At 38.1% G+C, this 18,301-nt stretch overlaps 1 protein-coding gene across 1 annotated transcript in view; it reads left to right on the forward strand.

The window, feature by feature from the left end:
• LOC140237825 (protein ENTREP2-like) overlaps window positions 1-18,301 on the forward strand; it is a 172,177-nt gene that overhangs the window by 46,059 nt on the left and 107,817 nt on the right. The window contains exon 2 of the mRNA XM_072317754.1: window positions 10,659-10,715. Coding sequence (XP_072173855.1) covers window positions 10,659-10,715 — 57 coding nt within the window. The remainder of the gene's footprint in view (window positions 1-10,658; window positions 10,716-18,301) is intronic.

Here is an 18,301-nt window from a genome sequence, read left to right on the forward strand (position 1 = left end):
CCTGTAGAACCCTGAATACTACGTTTGAAAATCTGCTGTAAACATTTTTGTATTGAGAAAGCTTTTCAATCGTGTCATTGCAGTAATTCGTTTGGCATTTCCTGTGTGGCTGACTTCATTAAAAGAAAATGTCTATTCATGTCTCATCTGCAGACATTTTGCTCTGTGTGTGTGTATGTGGGTGTGTGTGTGTGTGTGTGTGTGTGTGTGTGTGTGTGTATACAACATGTATATTCAAAGAGGGAGAGAGACCAAGCATTGAGAATTACACGTACAGTAATCTTGTACAAATTTTTACCCATTGGTTTGTGTCAAATGAGTAGCATTTCTTGGCAAATGGCCATGGGATTACTTCTCAATTACAATTCTTCTTTGGTTTACACTTCATTCCCTCTTTTGAGATATGTATAATTATATTCAACAGATCCTTTTACATTGATACTTTTCTTCATGTTCTTAGCTGATGATATTTGCTTGTGTGTTTGCTCTCCATCTCTCTACAACCTCACTGGATTTTTGAATAGTTCGTTCATGACATGAGTACTGTGTAGGTACATGTACGTGTGATAATATTGAAGGGGTCGGTGCATTATAGTGCTAACCCACACAATGTTCATTTTGAGATAATCGCTTCTGAAAGTTTGAAAAAATCCATAAATCAGGTTAATGACTCGAGAAGGCCTATTTTTTCGTATATGAACCTTTACATACTCAAGATTGAATAGTGTCTTGGGGAAATTTACTACACTGATATTTTGGTGGATTCAAGAGAATTTTTCAAGTCACATTTTGAATTTGTGGCTTCGCACTTTATTGCAGCCAAATCCGTCGTGTATACAAATACTCTTTATTTTTTGAAAACTCACAAAATATCAGTATCTCTTCGCTAAAAATGGAAAATTAATGTAATATATGAGTTTCCCTCCTATGTGACGTGAAATTGAAATGAGATATAATTGCTTTTAAATGTCTGTATTGTGTAATCTGTGTGAATTATGAAGACAAACTTTGCATATATTTCAGACGCACACACGCACACAGAATTAATCATATACGCATAAAGACATCTTGAAATGTGGATATTAAACAATTTCAACAATTCAAGTTTTAAAAGACAAAGCATTTAGTGTCATACAAAATAATAATATGATTTGTTGGGGGGGGGGGAGGGGTTATATCTCATTGAGGATTTTACATTTTCCGTGTACCTAAAAGCAGGGAAAGAGTCCCTTCTTCAGCATTATGCATATAACGCATTTTAAATTTAGAGTATCTAGATCAGAGAAAATAAAGTAAAATGGTACATATCAACATCATTCCAGAGATTATCATGTCTTTTGTTAAGGGGAATAAAATACCATAAAGTAGACATTAAGGCCTTGTTTAGCCATATTGTTTTTCTTGTTTAGGATATCAAAATCACCAATAGTACTCTAAAATCCTTCTTTGTATGACAACGAATTTACCAAAAAAAAAAAAGTGTTGTATGAGAATTATGACTGTACATGCCTCAATTAATCCTCTTCATGTTCGTTGGTAAATGCAGGCTGTGTGAAATTATGCAGGAAAGTTCTTATCACAAAATGAATGACTAACTCTTAATGGTCAAAAATCTATGAAAAGTGGGGAAAAAATCTCTTTGGAAGCCTGAACAGATATAGATTTCGCATATTCGGACAGACCATGTACATGCTGAAATACAATGTGCCGAATAAGACCAAAATAGCCTACGTATTATACCAAGTTGGTGTGTTTATACACATACATTTTACCCCATATGCACGTTTTCAGACTACATTTGGATCATGAAGATCATTTAGGAAGAAGAAAAAAATGTTCTCATGTCAAAGCTGTTACGGTGACAAAAACATACACGAAAAAGTGAAAAATCTATATGCTTTCAAAAGTTTTATCAATCACAAATCTCCAAATTAATTTGAAGGAAACTTTCTTTTTTGTAAATTAATCTTGAAAACAACCCTGTGAAAAAAATAACTCTGAAATTTGTAACAGAATACAGCAAATAATTTTTTTTCCAACATTGAGACTTCTTCGTAAAAATGCATGATAAATACAGAGTTTAAAGGGTAAATTCAGTAGTGGAAAAAAGGGAGCTATTGACTCACAATTAAATTACGTTAAAAAACACTATACTATCAGCATTGATGCTTTAAATTCCGCTTTGATTGCTTTCAACGTTTATTGATTTAAATTGAGAAACCATACAGAGGTACCAACTGTGAATTTTATACGACAGCGTTAGATTTGAAAAATAATGTTTGCAGTTATATCATAAATGTAACATCCTTTCAAAGGATGTTAGATATGTAAGTATCGTGTCTCGGTTATGTAAGAAACTACAAGGAAGCAGAGCTGTATTGACAGCGGCAGGAATTTTTTTTTGAAAATTTGAGGTAATTTAATCGATATTAAAAATGCATTTTGTTTTCATCCATTTTCTACTGTCTATAGCTAATCCCCCTAAATATGGCTGTGAAAGCATAGCAAAATTGCACTTTATTCAAAAGAAGTTACAAATTAATCAATGACAATTTCAAATGTTGTTTCACTAGTGATCTAACTCTGTAAGAATTACTAACAGATAAGGCACATGTCCAAACATCCAGCTATCCGTACATTTTTTTTTTTTTTTACCCATATGAACGTTTTCAGATCACACTTGCATCGGGAAAAAAAATCATAAATTTAGAGACAATACACTTATTACAATAAGCCATTTCGATGAAAAAAAAAACACACATAACAAATGAAGATTTATAATTTTGAATATATTTCATCAGTTATTTAACTACTGATTAATTTTGAGGAAGCTTTCCTTTTGAAGCGAAATGTCAGCATGAATAAAGTGCTAACCCACTAATGAAACTTTAAGGTGCTGGGACAGACCATGAATGTTGATTAATTTTCTTATAGGTCATAATGCACAATGCTAAAATACTCCTAAAACCAGTGATTGTGGTATTTTCCTGATAAGTTCAAAAAATATAAAAAACTGGCGAAAAATGTCATGATCAGTAGAATTGGTATGAAAATAGTGCTAACCCCAACAGTACAAAAATTAACAAAAAATACTCATTAAATGCTTAAAATTTCATTAATGTTTATCTCATCTCCATTTTCATAACTGGCAGAAGAGTACAAGTTATGTTATGAATCAGAATCACTCATTTTTGTAGATGAAAAAGTTTCCTCACTGTTCAGATTTAGATATTTTTATGACGCCCTTCTGTCTGCTACCATGGAGGTCGCCATCTTGAAAAGTGTGGCTTAGCATTATATTCCTGCCTACAAGATGTGATTAATTTTCGGGGCAAAAAGATGCCTGCATTAAAAACCCATTTATTGCTTAAATTTCAAGATGACATTTTTAGGGATTATAGAGCAGTGATTCAGGATGGTGTAAATGCATGTAACTCATTTTTCACCAAAGTGTGGGTTAACACTATTATGCACCGACCCCTTCTATTGTACTGTCTATTAAAAAAAAAATACACACACACATAAAAAGAGATAGGGCATTCCCTCAAAACCCAACACCTTTGCATGTATTCATCTTGCTTGTGATATATTAGTTACGTTCACAGGATGCTTCTCAACTTTAAGTTCAGCTTTTAAACTTTGATGATAAGCTCGTAGTTTAGTACCATGTAGGGTAGACACACTCAGAAGTTAGATGTCTTAAAAACTTGTTGATGATAGGAACGACAAGGCATCTCAGGGTTTACGCTCTATCCACAAGCTCAAAAGTTAGCATGACCTATCCATGAACCCTATTCCCCCTCAGCTTGTGAGCCCCCAGTGTGTGTTGTACAACATTAAATCATTGCACATTACTAGGTTTATCGCAAGCAATGTGTATATGGATTTCTTTCAGGTCTATGGGTTAGTCATCGAGTAGGCGTCTTGCTCAAAAATCAAATCTTTAAGATTAAGTGTTGTGTAATGTGTGGATGAGTGTCAGATTTTGAAAGTACAAGCTGGTCATCGCAGTTTAAAACTTTGAAGATTAAAACTTCTTACGAAAGGTAACAAGCGTTGTGTGAACGGAACTATAATGTATTCACAAGTTTATCGTGGGCTTATGATGAAAGAGTGCAAGTAATCAATACCAGGGAATGTCAGTCAGTGAATGACATTGAGACTGAGGTGCAGGAGTGGATATATCATGTTGATGCAGTGGGTGGCAAGAGGATAGGTTATTGGAGGATGCGAAGTTTAAGATTGGAAACTGGAGGAAAGGGGTTGGGGGATGAGGGGGCAGAGGAAAGAAGGGGAGATGGAGGGTATGTATAGATGTGTGTGTGGGAGATAACAAGGAGGGAAAGATTAAGGGGGGGTTGTGTGTGTGTGTGTGTGTGTGTGTGTGATGGAAAGTATGTGTGTATGTAGTTCTGAAAGGGAGAAGAAAAGAGATAGGGGGTATTGGGGAGAAGAAAAGAAGGATAATAGTTTCAGATGGGATACAGGAGGAAGGGGGCGGGGATGGAGAAGAAACCAGTGTGAGTCAAGAAAGGGAGGGGGAATGTGTTTGTGTATTGTTATTTTCCATCTGTGAAGATGGCTGGATAGCCCATATTCAGCTACACTAAGCTGGTCTTCCATGGGGTCCAGTTGGATGTGAGGTGGGACCACTTCACCGGGTTAAACACCCTGCTCTTTGCGATGAATGAATGAAGCGGGATCTTTTACATGCATGGGTTGTGACTCTCTCATACACGGGACCTCCATTTTATGTCCTATCATCCGAGGGACAGAGTGTTTTGCCTCTTGCTAGAGGGGACAGTATGTTTACACACAACATTGCTCAGTCCAAACTCGGGTTGGAACCTGGGCCCTTAGGGTCGTGAGGCAAACGTGCTGCCGACTGAGCCAACTCACCGCCCTGTATTGGGGGGGGGGGTTGCGGTAGATGTGTGTGCATGGCTGTGGGAGAGGGGGGGGGGAGGGGGAGAGGGGGAGAGAAAGGGAAGGACAGGAGGAGAGGGAGGATGGATAAGGGAGAAGAAGAGAAAAGAGGTTGAAATGGAGCAGAAATAAGGGGTGGGGCCAAGGGATGAGAGAGTAAGATAGGAAGAAGGAGGGGTAGGTGGAGGAATCAGGAAGAGAGAGGGAGGGAGAGAGGAAGATGAGGGTGGGGAGAGGGGAAGGGAGAGGCAAGAGAGGGAGTTATCAGATGGAGAAAAAATAGAGGGGAGGTTAACGTGAGGAGAGATTGAATCAAAATAGATACAGAAGAAGACCAGCGGTAAGGTGATGCCTACTACAGGGCAAGTAACTGTGTCAAATATGTGAAAGTCTTCTAATAATACAGGGTGACTGGATAGTGAGTGGGTAGCGACAGGGAGTTAAATGAGAGGATGAATGAAAGATGTGGGGTCTGAAAGATTGAAAAAAAGGTCCATTCACACTTACAATGAAATACCGCAACATTTCTCACAGTATTTCGTTATGTGAACACCATGACATACATGTGGTACATATAGGGTGGTAATTCAAACTTCACATGAAATATGTATGCAAGATTTGAGTGATGATGTAGATTTTATATCTTGAAGCAAATTGAATATGTCTCAAAAAGCCAGAGGAATAAAAAAAGAAAGTTGAGAAATGTTTTCATTTCACAATTTTAAAAGCAAAGAATTAGAGAAATATTATGCATGGATGTTGCCATGGTACCAGGTGCCAACCTCAGAAGAAATGGGTTCAAATTATCAGAGGATTCCCATTTGAGCTACACTGTACAAGGTAGATGTGATGTATTAAAGTTGCAGAATATACCATAGTTTGTGGTCATTCAAATTTTTGGTTCAAAGCACCTGTAATTAGTAGAGATTTAATGCTGAGTTAACTCATGTGTATGCTGTCCTTAATAGTGTCATGCACACTTCATATCTAGATGGACATGCATCTGAATTCAACATTTTCTCATAGTCTGTGTGCTTCATATCCCCCTCATATCGTCGCCGGTCACACGAACCGACGAATCCCTCAGGTTTGCGTAAGAATGACAATTCGAGAAAATCGCGTTTGAAGTTAACCCATTTTTTACTTACGTTTGCTACACTTTCATGTCTATAATTTCCAATTATTTTTGTAGTACATCAGACTTCAATTCTTGCTCTAACTTGTGAAGTTTGTATCGAATTGTATTGTTAACAAATAAGTGGGAAATCGTCAAAGAGCTGCATGCATGTATTTTCGGTCTGCAAAGAACGTTGTCATTTTCCATGTGTGTCCGTATGTACATGTACATTGAGCGTTGTCATTGTCAACGCATGTATTACATAGTACGCGCACTGTGCGCGCGGTCAATGAACTGTTGAATCTCAAAAATTACAAGTCAATGTGCACTGATTCGTCGGTTCGGTGACCGCGCGTACTAGTACGCTCGGTCACCGAACCGTCGAATCGCCTGATTGTTTAACACACGCGTCTATGGGGAAAACAAATAATTTTCACAAATGGAATTACATACTTCTACAAAAGAGATAACTACGTAAAAATTACACCGAATTACACACTGAGAATTTCAGAATATGTAGTATGGAATATCTACTATCGAAATGATTGAAAATCTCAAAATCGAAAATTTGACCTAAAATGGAGTGATTCGTCGGTTTGTGTGACCGGCGACGATATTATGAAGACTTTCGATTGGGATAGGGAGGTAGCCCAATCCCAGTTTATCATTTAGAGAAAAACACATTGACCTAGCATGTGTACTTTCAATAGGATTTTGTCAGATTTAAAGATACACAGTAATGCAACTTCCCTTAGCTACAAAAAGCATTTCAATACTCTTTTATTGTCAAAAAGGGCAACAAAATCCCTCTCTTGTCCGCAGCATGTAGAGTAAATCATTCATGATGTAAAACTATATCATGTAGTGCCTCATGTCATGAGGTTTGATGTCATTGCCTACTGCATCTTGGACCCCGTTTACAGTGCGGGGCCGGGCTCGGCCGCGGCTCAGCCGCGGCCAAGCCCGGCCTCAATTGCGCGGCCGAGCCTCGCAATTTTGTCCGTTTACCCTGCTGGGCTCGGCCGCGCTTTTAATTCAAACCTTTCAATATTTTGTCGTAATGGCGCTCTGCTTGTAAACAAACGCAATTTGGTATTGTCTGGTTTTCAGACCCTTTGCCAACTGAATTCTGTGGCGACGAAGCCGCTGTTCGGGCAAAGGTCTTTGCCGAAGGAAAAATCCTTTGCAGGACAAAACCACCTTAAATTATACTAGTTTTCGACGTTGAGGGGGTTAATATCCTGAATAGCGAAATAGTAAAGCCAGAGGGTTTGGAAGCCAGACTAAAATTGGCCGCACATTTGGCCCAGTTTGCGTTTACACTGAGAAGAGACCACCTCCAGAGCGTGGCCAAATGCGAGCCCAATTTTGGCCTCGCATTTGGCCTTTTGCGTGTTTACACTGAAATGAAGGAGGGCTCGGCCGCGGCTTGGCCGCGGCCGAGCCTCGCACTGTAAACGGGGTCATAGAGGGTCATACTTGGGTTATAGCAGTTATCCTAATGTATAAAAGAAGTAGACTTGTTATCTACAGTGTATGCCTATTGAAGTAAAGTTCTTTTACACTGCATGCCCTTTGCCTTTTAATATACACGTATGTTTAAGTCAGGTGCTGAAAATTTGGATACCCTTTAAAGGGATGGTATACATATGTAGTTTTGGTTCAAATAGGGATGCAGGTTTCCAACATTTGTGTGTGTGTGTGTGTGTGTGTTTGTGAGATAATGAGAAACCTCTTATGAAATATGAAAGAACATGCAATTCATAGAGGAATTTGCAGTTTATTTGATGAAAATTGGTCTTGAAATGGCTGAGATATCCCAAAAGGCAATCCTAATAAAATGCGACAGGCCACAACTTTTATTAGGATCTCTTTGTTTTACCTTATTTTTAGATAACTCAGTCATTTCAAAACTGGTTTTCATCAAAGAAAATTTCAATTTCCCTTAGAATTGTATGCTCTTTAACATTTCAAAGAGTGGTTTCTAAATATCTTGCAAAACATTCAAAGCTAGATCTTTTCCTCAACCAATACTATACAGTCTCTTTAAAAAAAAAAAAAGTATGATGATGCAAAAGAAGAACAGGAAATGCAATTCTGGGCTGAGATTTGCGTTGCTGATACAGTTGGTCAATGCGCTCGTGAGGGAATGTTATCATCTCATTTGCATAGATGCCTTATAGCTGTGCGCCACCGCACTCACCCGCAAGAATGAGGAAATTGCCCCGGTGAGGAATTGGCAATAATCAAAGCACTGATAAATTGCCTCGCCTGTCTTCACTGCAGGAGGCATGATGGGAAGGAGGTGGGGGGGGGGGTGGAGATGGAGATGGGGTTTGCCGACTGACTGAGGTGGGGAGAGGAGGAAGAAAAAAAAAAAAACGAGTGAAAAGTGCAACTGATGATGTATCAATCTATGAGAGAGACAGGGTTGTGTGCATAGAGAATGCCATGGTGCGAGAAAGGAAAAATTGCTTCTCCTCCATGTGCTAAATAGATGATGAGCGTTGAAATCATTCATCACTTCCTCAATGAATTCCACCTCATAGGAATATTATATGGAATTCAGAGCTTTATTGAGTTTTGAGGTAGTCATCAATAAGTAGTTTCCAGAGCATTTTTTTTTCAAAAGGCTAATGTTACATTTACTTACCAAAAAGAAAACGATTGATGACCTCATCAGCAATTTGTAAAAGAGACATTTGTGCATGATTGGAGGCCGTTTTTTGTTGATATTTGAGCATGAATGCTACCTTTTGACACCCTAAAGTAATATGATGTTAGATACACAAATGAAGGCATTCTCAGTACAGTATGTAATTTCCTGAAACCTCAACTTGTGCATATTTGAGTGACAGGGTGGCTGCACAGCTGTTTATAACTTTTTGATGCTCACACACTATCTAAACACACAGTCGTACAAATGTAAGTTATGGTCATGAGCTTTGTACCTATGATGTATACTTGCACATTTACAAACAGCAACCAAGTAAAAATAGCCTCTGTTTTTCCAGACACATATTCAACCATAAAGAACATTGACTTTTCATTTTTTAATATACATTGTAGATGTCAAAATTGCAAGATAAGCTCATGGCAGTTTTTATAAATGCCTGTTTCAGTTTCAATATTGTTTATAACATCTTTTGTAGAATTGGCTACAATGATAGAGACACTCAAATATAAATAAGTGGCTATTTGCAATATAGCTGACCTGCTTTGGACAAAGATTTACCTGTACTTGATGAGGGAGGCAAATTTTGCCGTGGGATGTATTGATAACCTCAGGTGGGCTGGAGAGAATTTAAAGATAGCGTTCAAAACTATGCAAGGTCACTTTGGAAGACAGAGAATCCCAGTCAAAGAGGGCATCAGTTGATACCGTGATGGAGAGGGTGATGTACAAATTTGTGAATAAATGAATGTACGACAGGTGGATAAATAGTGACAGGACTATTGTGGTGTGATGGTGATAAGTGTCATGAGGAATATTTCATGCATTCTAGGAGTGGATTTACCATCATTGTATGGAATTATATACCTGCACATACATGAATGCATGGATAGAAATGTGGATGGATGAATGGATGGATGAATGAATGAATGAATGAATGAATGAATGAATGAATGAATGAATGAATGAATGAATGAATGAATGAATGAATGAATGAATGAATGGATGAATGACTGGGTGGATAGACAGATAAATGAATGAATGAATGAATGAATGATTGAATGAATAAATGAATTAATGCATGAATAAATGCATGAATGAATTGATGGATTTATGGATGGGTGGATGAATGGACTGATTTGAAGCTGGACTATTGGTTTAGCAAATTAATTTTCTTCCTGTATGTGAATTGCCTTGCAAGTTCATGATTAAATTCCAAGCGGTGTGATAACTAATGGCTTGTATTAGACTAAATTATGGGTGGGTGAAGGCTCTTGAATGTTCTTTTGTATATAAATGTAGATGCAAATGTTGGTGGGACAACTGAGATGATATTGTATTTATTGGATCAAATGAATAATTTTGTTAGTTTCATAACTGGTATGGGTGTTTAAAGATAAAGGAATACACAATTGATTTGTAGTGGGATTGGTAGATAATGTGTTGAAAGGACAGCTGAATAAAGATAATTACATGTAGATTTGATGGTATGCTGATAACTGTATCAAATAGAGAATTGATATATCAACTGGTAGGTTGAATAATTCTGTGAATTGCTCTATATGTCACCAATGTCTGGTTCAGTATAGATAGCTGTATTTATGATTGAATAATGAAGGGATTGGTTGCCATTCTATCTTTGACACATTTACAATGATTGATTACAGGTTGACGAGCTGATGAACAGGTAATTGAAACGAGGATGCAGACGAGTATACCTTGAGTAGAATGAGGTCAATTCACCAGGAAGGAGTGATACGGAGAGGGAATTATTGAGGTCGAGTCGATTGAAAGCTCGATTGAAACAAAAATGATGAGTGCGTCGTGACATCTCTTACTCCACAAGTACATGTTATATCTGCCTCAAGGGTTTATGAATTTATTCTCTATGGGTTATGAATAATTTTGTGATGATTTTTTGCCTTTTCTTCTTTGATGCAGGTGCTTTTCACAGGTGGAGTTGGTCTAATAGCATGGAAACAGCCGTCATCATTAGCAGTAAGTCAAAGCAACCATTTGAATATTATCTTCCTTTATTTTGATTTTTTAAAGTGGGTAGCATCTCCCACAAACTTTGTCTTTTATTACATGGTCATGCCATGAAAGGCAAGCTGTCTGCAGTGTGTTAAAATGTGTCGTGTGATTGCAGCGTGTTGGCATTATAACAATAAGGTAATATTTTAGCTACAGTTATTGCGGTGTCAGGGCTGATAATGACTGCTTTTACTAGGAATACAATGACACATGTAGCACAACAGTGAAACAATATTGTGATGTCATTAAGCTACATTATAAAATGGGTTCAAGAATGTAGCCAATTGGAAGCGCTGAAATGAGTCACGTGTGCTAGTATTAATTTCTCACTAACATCCACGGCCAACGTCACAATGTTTGCACTAGCAGTGCGCACTCAATCAGTTGTTACAAGTGCGTCGCGCACTACTATACGCGCTGTCAATCCTGTAAACAACTTCTAGTTCCATCTGCTGGCCGGCCTTTCTTGTGTGCATAACAATGTGTGGCCCGGCGTACGTATTCTCTTATACGTACAGTACTTTCCAAGTGCGACGTGTTTGGGACGAACATCTTCGGACATCTTGATCCACAAAGGTACGTGAAAAATGTTGTTAGTTTTCGACCCATTTTATAAAACAAATGATGCACAGGATTATTTCGTGGCGTTAGTGGAGACGCACTCTATCCTGTGCATCATTTGTATACTTAAACACAGCATGTCAGGCTGTAACCGCAGTGTAAAAAGTCTACATTGACTTAGTATTTACATAGACAGTGTGTAGAACAATGAAGACAGTTTGTGCTCTTTGTTACACGTGTAAATTGCAGAAATGTCCTACTTTTGATTAAGATACATGATAAACACTGTGATTGCCCTTGTTGAGAGTGTGCACTGGCATATTGAAACTGTGTGTTCACAGTTTCACAGTTTAAAGGGTGTGTACAGTTCTGGTCGAGGTGAGGATTTAGCTTTTAACGTTTTGCGAGATATTCAGAAACCACTCTATGAAATGTCAAAGACCATGCAGTTCTAAGGGGTATCAAAAGTTTATTCGATGAAAATCGGATTTGAAATGGCAGAGATATCCAAAAACAAGGTGAAACAAAGAGATCCTAATAAAGTTGTGGCATGTTGCCTTTTATTATTAGCACTTTTTGGGATATCTCAGCCATTTGAAAACCAATTTTCATCAAATAAAGGTTGAATTCTTCTTAAAATTACATGCTCTTTCATATTTCATAAGAGGCTTTTCATTATCTCACTTAGGAATGTTTAAAACATGAATCCCCACCTCAACCAGTACTGTACAGTCCCTTTAAAGTGTCCATGCTGTTATAATGCCCAGAGACAGTGTGTACAAGAAATGAGGACAGAGTGTTCACTTGAATACACCATTGGATTGCCACACTTTCAACCTGGATATCATACTGTGAGAAGGCACACTGTGATTGCATTTGTGGACAGTGCATTGACATTGTCAATATTTTGTATCAAAATCTCATCATATCAAAATTTTATATATCAAAATGTTGTATGTTCACATGCATCTCATTTCGTAAAAGACTTGACTACTCTTTTGGGACCAGGGAAGCTGAAATGACTTCCAAGATGTTTTGGATTTGCAGTGTGAAATGTCGGCATCTTCACATGGTTTGAGTCAGGCGCATTTGTGAAAAACATGTTTTCACAAATGTGACAGTTGTGCTAGACAGAGGAGTTATATATGAGAACAGTTGGCCTAATATTGATAGCCAGTCTTCCGCCCACAATCTACGTAATGACACATTGTGTGCATGTTATAGTTTATACTCTTTTTATAGCACTCTGTGGTGTCATAAAGGGCTGCAACATGGTGCCTTGTAAGAAGCAGAAAGTTGTTCAGACAAATGCCCCTGTACAATATTAACTACCTTTTGCCTCTAAAATCAATATATATTCACTCTACAGTTTATAGTCATGAATGAACATATAAGAATTATATCCTTCACAAATTATTTCTTGTCCTCTGATTGGTCGGAGACATTGAAAGCGACAAAACATATTTCCACCATGGAAATCTTATAGTCCAACTACATATATTTCCCTAGGGAAATAGTAAAAAAAAAAAAAAAAAAACTATCTCATGCTGCAATGGCGATATTTGCTAAGTGTCTAAAGTGCATCCACACCAATCTTTTGACAAGTACATATTTTAGTGTATAAGACATCACATCACAGTAAGGTTTTCCACCAAACACACGGCATTTGCACTTCACAAGATAAATGGGGCATCGCGCAGTCAATGCACACAGTTTTACTCATAATTTGTTCGTGAAAAAAAAAAGCTGATAACTTTAGATCATTCAACCACTGACTCTACTTTACTGTTACTCTTCAAATTAATTTGGAGGCATATAGAACAAATATAGCAGGCCGTTGTGTGAGGTTCTGGTTAAACTACATGCCTTCCGTGACTTTGTTAGCACTATTTTCTGAGGGGCGCAGCCCCTACTTATTGAAGTCACCTCATGCACATAGTTTCAACCAGAACCTCTCAGGCCTGGTATATTTGTATACTATTATATCAATCGACATAATTTTAGTCTCACAGAGTACATAAGTTTGTTAAGAGTTTCTTATTTTTATCCTTCCTTCTCTGTATGTCTCTCCCTTTCTCTTTCTTTCTTTGGGTCTGTAGAGGGGTGAAAAGGGGTGAGTTTAGGGTGTGGCATGATTAAGTGAAAGTTTTCAGTTTCTTCCCTCATTTTTGTAATTTCAGGCATTACCCAAACCTGACAGAAATTGGCCAGATTAAGCCCGTAATCCTGTAGGAAATCCCTCAGGAAAGTGCGGTCACCAGTGTATAACCACGTCCCAAGAGGTCAAATTGTTACACTCGCCTACTCTGACGAGTGTGAGGCCTTCTTTGTCTTATTGGTTGCATGCTCCTGAATGATTTCGTTGCTTTACAAACATTTAAAATTTTGCCCAAACATGTATGGATGAGTACCAGGTTTTTTCAAATAATGATTAAGCATACATGATTATGTATAATTATGTATAATTTTATATACATTGTAAGTTCATGTGAGGGGGGGGGGGGGGATAAATTAATCCATTATTTACATAGCAGGGTGCCCATGTACAAAATTGATGAAGAACGACAACATCTTGACAGCAATAGATTAAGGAGATATGTGACAACTCTCATTTGGTTTGAGTGGTGGATTTTTATGTATTTTGGGGGTTTTCTGTCATGTTTTCTTTTGTTTTTGTCGAAAGACTTGCTGTCATCAAACATGATGACTTGTACCTGGGGTTAGTTTCATGAAGTCATCACATTAAAGTCTTTACATAAATCTCAGAATGTCGAAAATCACTCAGTATGTAGCTCTGTGAGAACCCTTCAAAAAGAAGTAAAATCCTTTTCATGAAGTCTCTCATAAATGTGTCTTATGAGCAAAAAGTCTCTCATAAGACTTTCATGAAACAGAGCCCAGGTCGGGGAAAAGAGAAGAAGCCATGTTTGCCTGGAATTTAGCGTGACCTGATCCCAACTGTCTGAATGTCGCGGCTGTCTGACAGGTGGTGGTATTGATGTAATCTAGCACAACCCTCTCATCACTAATAATAGCTGCATCTCGGTATTTGAGTACGCAGGTTTACTCTCCTATTGTGACTCGGTACGAAAACTTCTGCTACTTTTTTCCATCTCCCCCTCCTCCTCCCCTTCCTCTTCCCTAATATTACCACCCCTTCCCCCCACCCCTCATGGAACCACTGTTGCAAGCAATGTCAGCAAGCAATGCTGACATTGACTTGTGACATGTTTTCTTCTGAATTCAAAAAACTAAAGAACAGTACACCTCACTTATACGAATATGAGTAGATCTATCATGGGTGAGAAAGGTATGTGATTTTTTTTTTTGTCTCGATGTTCTTACATTCATGCGTCACATTATTGTCTACTGCTGAAAACAGTTTCGCATCCATCCTGTTATTCCATTGTCTTCATTCCTAGAAATATGCAAAGGAGATTGAATTTCTGTGTCATTTGCGGTTAGAAGAGATTTCTCATATCTTGTGCATTGAGAAACCCAAACTACTGTGATGTGTGAATTTAACAAACAACACTTCACATTGTAATGTGAATGTCTAACGGGGGGTTAACTTGGAGTTAACCTGGTAGCATGATGTGTACGATTTCTGCTTAAATTTTCTACCAAACCTAATTCTGTGTATGTTTTTTTGAAAGCTGTATGATGACAGAGTTACCTTACACACATATGCAAGTTCCATGGCTTACCAAAAATGAAATGAAACATACAAAATGAAATTGAGTACATTGAAACAAAGTGAGGCAAGACATTATAGTGAAAAGAATAAAGATACGGTGTATGCTCCAACATGGACCTGTTTCAGCAGAGGGTTAGAAATGCTTGCCTCAAAAATCAGTGTTGTAAATTATGATTTATTTATAGTTTGACGCCAGGCTTTGATTTGGAAGCCATTCGCCAATTCATTCTTGTTTAACGACGGAGATGAAACAGGCGGCCAATTGCTGTAACAAATGGCAGCCCTCGAACTTGATGCAGCATTAATGGCCTCCAATGATTAGAATTACTCGAAATCGCGTGTGTCCCCCGTTCGGGCCAGGGTTCTCACGAAATGCAGGTTTAGTGAACTCTGGGGAATTGGCTGCGCTGTGGTAAAATGCAGCGGTATCCTTTGATGGGAAGGAATTACAAGCTAATATTGTTCATCGTGAAATTTGAACTGTTGAAGATGTAATGATTCAGAGGCATTTGCTCAGTCCCAAATGTGGATACAAGGAACAGGTTTTATCAATAAATGCAGGCTTTAATCACATCTGTGCGACCATGTTATGTTTATTTTCCCTGTTTTCATAGTGATTGCTCCTCAGAATCAATCTAATTCTCATTTAAAAGTACTATTAACTTTCAAACTGGATATATTAACATCTAAAACATAGTGATTTATGTGATTTTCATAAAATGTTTGTACTGTAGATCCACTTCAGTGCATGTGAACATTTTAAAGATAAGTTCACCAATTTCACATCTTCACTAAAGGTAAATAAATGGATTTGTCAGATGGTGATAAACAGTTGATTGAATTAAGGTCTCATGGCAAAATAATTGCAGTCTTCCTTTCATATAGCTGGGATTAAGGGATTATGTACAATAATTAGTGTGGAAAATGATATTCAGATAAATCAGACAATTGTTTTCAGATCAAAGTAGCAATATTGTGTTCATAGATCATTCAGAATCACCTTAAGTGAGCAGGTACATGTACATTTCTCATTTCATGAGCACACCTGAATGAATGCCAGCAAGTACTTAGATTTATTTAGACTTTTGTTGGAGCATGCAAGCAATCAAGCGAGCAAGCAAAAAAAAAAAAAAAATAGTTTTATGAAATGGAATGATATTTTTTTATGCCTTTGCCTTGAGTGGTACCCAGGGCATTAAAGTTGTTATTGTTGTTGTGTGTGTGTGTGTGTGTTTTTTTTTTTTTTTTTTTTTGGGGGGGGGGGGTCTTTCTTTTCCTCCAATGATGAAACCATCAGCTGGAGACCCTTTTAGAAACAAAGGAAGTAATATATGCTTGGAAAAAGAAATGTTGTCATGCCATTGCACTTCAGAATATCACTGTAAACTATTCATACAGGCAGTTGTTGTTGCAGGAAATGTTCAACCACAAAATTCACTGTCAGTACACAACTGAAAGAATATACATATGTGACCCGCTACAACAAAAAGGTCCTAAAGTCGCGCACGGTCGAAGCCGTGAAAATCGAGTTTGAAGTCAGAGCATTAAAATTGGTCAAAACTTACGATTTTCTGATTTTGATATATTATTGGAGTCTAACATATCTTCTGTCATCTGTCGAAATTTTGAAGCAAAACGATCAAAGGAAAGACCAAAAAATAGCGTTTTTCTGAGCCATGTTTTTTGGCGTTTCAACGAAGCAGAGACTGGTTCGAAAATTTGGATTGAGCGCCACAGACAGGTTCCGCCCCTAACAACGACCAGAGTGATCTCATTGGTCAGTTTGCTGCTTGCTGCTAACCGAAGCGTGAAGCTCGCACACTGCCCAGTCGACTGGTGCGTGCGGGCGGGATGCACTATGCTCAGCCGCTTCTCACATCCTGGTCACTGATTGGTTGGTGAGGAGACCGCTGACGCTGATGTGCTTGAATGAACTCTTCGGGAGTTGCTAGGGCTTACCTTCTATTGTCCAGAGGTGAACACTGACTTGCGTGTCCCTTGATTGCGATTGCGTCGAAAGGAAGACTTTTAGGGCACTTTTCTCGAAACAGTGATTTTCCAGACGTCTCGACATGCTCTCTTTTAAACATCGATATCTTCGCAGCCGATTATTTTTATAAAATGTGTTATATATCAATTTAAAGCAGAAAGATTAGGGGATTATATCATGCAATTTTCAAAAAATCGACCTCGCCCGACTTTAGGATCATTTTGTTGTAGCGGGTCACATATTTTTTTTTAAGACTTTGCACAGTGTTATCACCTTCCCAGCCCCCAACTGATCAAGTTGAAATACTGTGCTCAGTACTTTTCTGACTTCTACCTTCCCTGTACATCTCTTCGCTGAAAATATTCTGAGGCTACTATTCCTTACCCCTCTCCCAGTAGCTCAGTATAGACACAGAGCGCTGCAGGCAGGGAAGGTCTAGTGCATTAATTGCAGTTTGCCATGCATAGCATCACGCCCCTCAAGACTTGTCACGATGCATTATGGGCCATGTCTGTTACCCACAATTCAATTGTGTCGCCCGCTCGGCCCCCATTCTCTCGATAATGAGAAGAGGTATATTTGAAGTCTGCAAGGGTAGGAGTAGAGACGTGCTCATGTATAGTGTGGACTGATTCAAAATAACGAAGTTTCCGAACCAGTAGATTGTGTTTAACCCCATCACAGCCAAAAGCAAAACCACTATGTGTTGTAGTAATGTAATTTTGAGACTGTGAACCTTAAAGGATTTGCTGGCCAGGATTTTTTCTTTATGTGTATTTTTTTCTTTTAGAAGTGGCTTTAATAGGCCTATAGATATTCTGTATAATTTTTCATCGAGAGTCGACATTCAAATGTGGAAACACAATTTTGAGGGCATTACAAGTAATACTAGTTTTTTCTTCCACTTGTCTGCATGGGCAATTTGGCAAGGTCCCCACACTTCAAATAGGCAAAAACTTATTTATTTCACTTGCCAGACAAAAGGCAGATAAAAGAACAAGTGGGTATGTACATGTAGCACCTGGCAAAAAATTCCCTTCGTATTTCAGATTTTGTTGACAGAAATGAGAGTGACTTGAAAAAAAAAAAATTCTGAAGTCCACGCATGCTAAAAACACACTGCCCTGTGTATGATATCTGAGACTGGGGGTATCTTCCTTGTTTGAAAATGTTTATGAATTTGGATTTTAAAAGTTATCGTTTTGTTAGCAATTTTTGTGAAAATATAAACTGTACGTGCACCCAGATCTTGCCTCTCTATGTAGCAACAAAAAAGTGGAGTATTGCATCTTTCCAAATAGT

Source organism: Diadema setosum, chromosome 14 (assembly GCF_964275005.1).
Source record: "Diadema setosum chromosome 14, eeDiaSeto1, whole genome shotgun sequence".
NCBI lineage: Eukaryota > Metazoa > Echinodermata > Echinoidea > Diadematoida > Diadematidae > Diadema > Diadema setosum.